This window comes from Capsicum annuum, chromosome 1 (assembly GCF_002878395.1).
Source record: "Capsicum annuum cultivar UCD-10X-F1 chromosome 1, UCD10Xv1.1, whole genome shotgun sequence".
NCBI lineage: Eukaryota > Viridiplantae > Streptophyta > Magnoliopsida > Solanales > Solanaceae > Capsicum > Capsicum annuum.
The window spans coordinates 254,392,141-254,395,507 of NC_061111.1; the positions used below are offsets into that span (position 1 = coordinate 254,392,141).

The following is a 3,367-nucleotide window of genomic DNA, read 5'->3' on the forward strand; positions in this document are numbered from 1 at the left end:
GTGCTTACAAAGAATTAAATTTTATTAACTTTAATCAATCAAAATATATACTCTCTCTATATATATCATAACATACAATATTTATTGGTTTTATATCCAAGCATTCATATTCATGTGACTCGGATTCATAACCCCGAATCTTAAAAGTTAAATAATAAAGAATACGTTCGACCTATATATCTGTGCTCATGCACCCGTATTAGATACTCAAACCCGAGTCCGAGCAACATAATCAAATACTATAACTCCAGAGAGAAACTTCCACGTCACTTTCCACGTCATCCTAACCGAAAGAACTACCTAATCTAGGAGTTGGTGAAAATAAAAGCCCCTCAGTCATCTTTTCTTGCCATGCTAATCCCTCTATTTCCAACATTTCATTATTTTCTCCCCAATTATTACAACATAAAATGTCCATATTTTGTATGTTATATTTGTCACCTCCACTAGCCCCACCACCAACAACATCATCAGAATTAACTTCCTGATTCATGTAGTCGATCCCAACTGACTTATAAGAATCCTGATGGAATGCGTTAGCCGCTTTTATAGCAGCCTGACGTAATTCTTTAGGATCTTTCGATACTGGCACTGACAACCGCCAACTAGAGTCTTCGAAATTCAGTGTGGCTAAATTACCTCTAAGTGCCAATGCAACAACATCATGAGCTCGAGCCGCCATTTCAGGAGTAGGGTAAGTCCCTAGCCATATTCTTTTCTGTTCACTAGGCTCACGGATCTCGCAAACCCACTTATTATTATTCCTCCTCCTCACTCCCCTATAAATCGGGTGGCGAGTTTCCTTGAACTTCTTTCTCCCTGCACGCTTCTTGGGTCGGTTCGCAGCTAGTAGTAATCCTCCTCCTGATTTTTCTGAAGACGACGATGATGTTTTTTGCGAGTGATCTCTCTCTAGATTTGCCATACTAAAATCAGCAAAATACGAAATCAAGTTATTATTATTATTATTCATCTTTTTATAAATAGTCGCGACTGTCGTAATAATCGATAGTATTCAAACTTTGTAGTGAGTGAAGGGCTATGAATTTTGTGAAAGAATGAAAGTTGCTTTTATAGACTCTGTGGATATAATTGGATTGTGAATTAAGTAACAAGATAGTAACACGTGGCTACGATATAAACACGTATATATATTTTTTTTTGGCTGCTAAAAGTTATTATATTACTAGAACAAAGGTCAATTTTCATTCTATTTATTCTTTGTAGGGTCATATTTTAATTGTATAAAATATAGAATAAAGTATTTGCATGTGAATAGAAAAAATGGAGAAAGAGACTTGATTGAAGTAGTGAGCTGGCATGCATGCATATCCCTAAATTTTGATTAATATTTTAATATATATTTTTTATTATATTAATATGAAAAAAATTATACCATATATTATCTTTGTTTTAATTTATTTGTCATGTTTTAAATTAAGACGGAGTTTATGAAATTGAAAACAAATTTTTATATCTTTGTATATATATACTAAAATATTCTTTAGTCTTATAAGGTCTTAAAATAGTCATATGAAAAGTTATTAAAAAATTATAGAAAATAACAATAACATATCTAATATATTTTCACCAAGTGAAGACTGAAAAGGGTATGTGTTCGCAATCCATACCATTACCTCAAAGGTGAAAAAAGTTGTTGAAAAAGAAAAAAAAAAAATCTTTTTGAACAAATCATTCTACAAAGATATATCAAAATATTTTTTAATCTTAGGGCCTTAAAAATAGTCATATGAAAGCGGAAATTAAAGAGTTGACGAAAATAACAACAACATATCTAGTATATTTTCATCAAGTGGATCTGGAGAGTGTAAGTGTTTGCAGTCCATATATACCACTTCCTCTGACGTGAAAAGAGTCGTCGAGAAATAAAAAAAAATATTCTTTATAAAATGGACAAGAAAAAAAATAATACAAACAAATTGAAATAAAGGTCGGATCGAATCAGATCGGAGTAGTACATTTCGCTTAGTTTTTACACAACAATATAATATATAGAGAGAGTAATTTCACAAGTGAGTCAAGATAGAATAGAGCGTATGCATCCTCAAAGAAAAGTAATACAAATAAATTGACGTCGAGCCCGGTGTCGTTTCTTTCGTATAGTTTTTACACAATAATATATTTAGAGCTGTCAATACGGGTCGGTCCATCCCATCTGGGCTAGCCTATATGGGCTTTGAATTTGACGGGTTAGACTGGGTCGGCCCATCAAAATGATGGATCAAAAACACCAAGCCCACACCATTACTCTGTGGGCTGCGGGCCTCACGGGTCAGCCCACTTATTAAAAATTAATATTTTATAATTTAATTTTAGAATGTTAATATACATAAATATTACCAAACAATATTAAATAGTGTTAATACTTGTTAATCAAATCTCCAACACCCTAAAAAATACTTCTAGTAGCGAAATTAAATAACTTTTGATATGATATTTGTCGAACCAAATAAAAATACTAATAAACAATCTAAATAGTTGCACGCATTTGAATTACGGGCTGATCCAACCCACATTGCTCAAGCCCCACGGGCCACGGGTTTATTCGGGTCAGACTAAAAAACTTTGTTCTTAAATGGGCTGCAAAAATTGAAATCCAACTCCATTAAATTACAGGTCGGGTCGGGCCAGGCCCGTACGACTCTAAATATATTCAATATAATTTCACAAGTAAGTCAAGATAGGATAGAGCATACGCATCCCTCACTATTATTTCGTGAAGACAGAAAAATTATTTTCGATAGATTTTTTTTTTTTTTTTTAATTTAATTGTTTGGGTCAATGAGACATAAAGTTTCAAAGTGTCTAGCTTTTTGCAACACACACGGGTGATACATACTTTCTCATACTTTCTAAGTGAAATTTATTTGTCTCTACAAATGTGACATCATATCATATTTTTTTATTAATTTATTTGAACTATTGTTTTTAACACGTTTTTGAAGTGAAGCTAAATTTTCTTGTATGTGATTTTTTATTTTTTTTTATATATAAGTGATGGTGTAAACAATATAAATTCTTTGGAGTTTAATTATAAAAAAAAATTAATATTTTACGTAACTATTGAAAGTTTTAATTTTAAATATATTGAGATACATAATTAGCTTTCAATACATTCAATGAAGATACATTTTTTCTTTGTAAAGATACATATAATTAACTTTCAATATATCTTTTTCAATTTCGGATTTATCGAGAGACATAATACATCCAACGAAGATATTTTTTTTCTTTGTAAAGATATATAATTAGCAAAGAAGAAATACTATTTTTAAAATTAGGTAGGACCAATAAGGGTGAAAGAAGAAATGTGTCTATAAACAGTTATCAAATAAAAAAAAATATT

General features: G+C 31.1%; 1 protein-coding gene across 1 annotated transcript; it reads right to left on the bottom strand.

Annotated features, from left to right (window-relative positions):
* Nucleotides 1-192: 192 nt before the first annotated feature.
* LOC107857417 (dehydration-responsive element-binding protein 1E) lies at nt 193-1,037 on the bottom strand. Its single transcript, XM_016702299.2, has one exon. It carries the CDS (start codon nt 971-973, stop codon nt 284-286), a length of 690 nt encoding a protein of 229 aa, XP_016557785.2. The 5' UTR covers nt 974-1,037; the 3' UTR covers nt 193-283.
* Nucleotides 1,038-3,367: the final 2,330 nt, after the last annotated feature.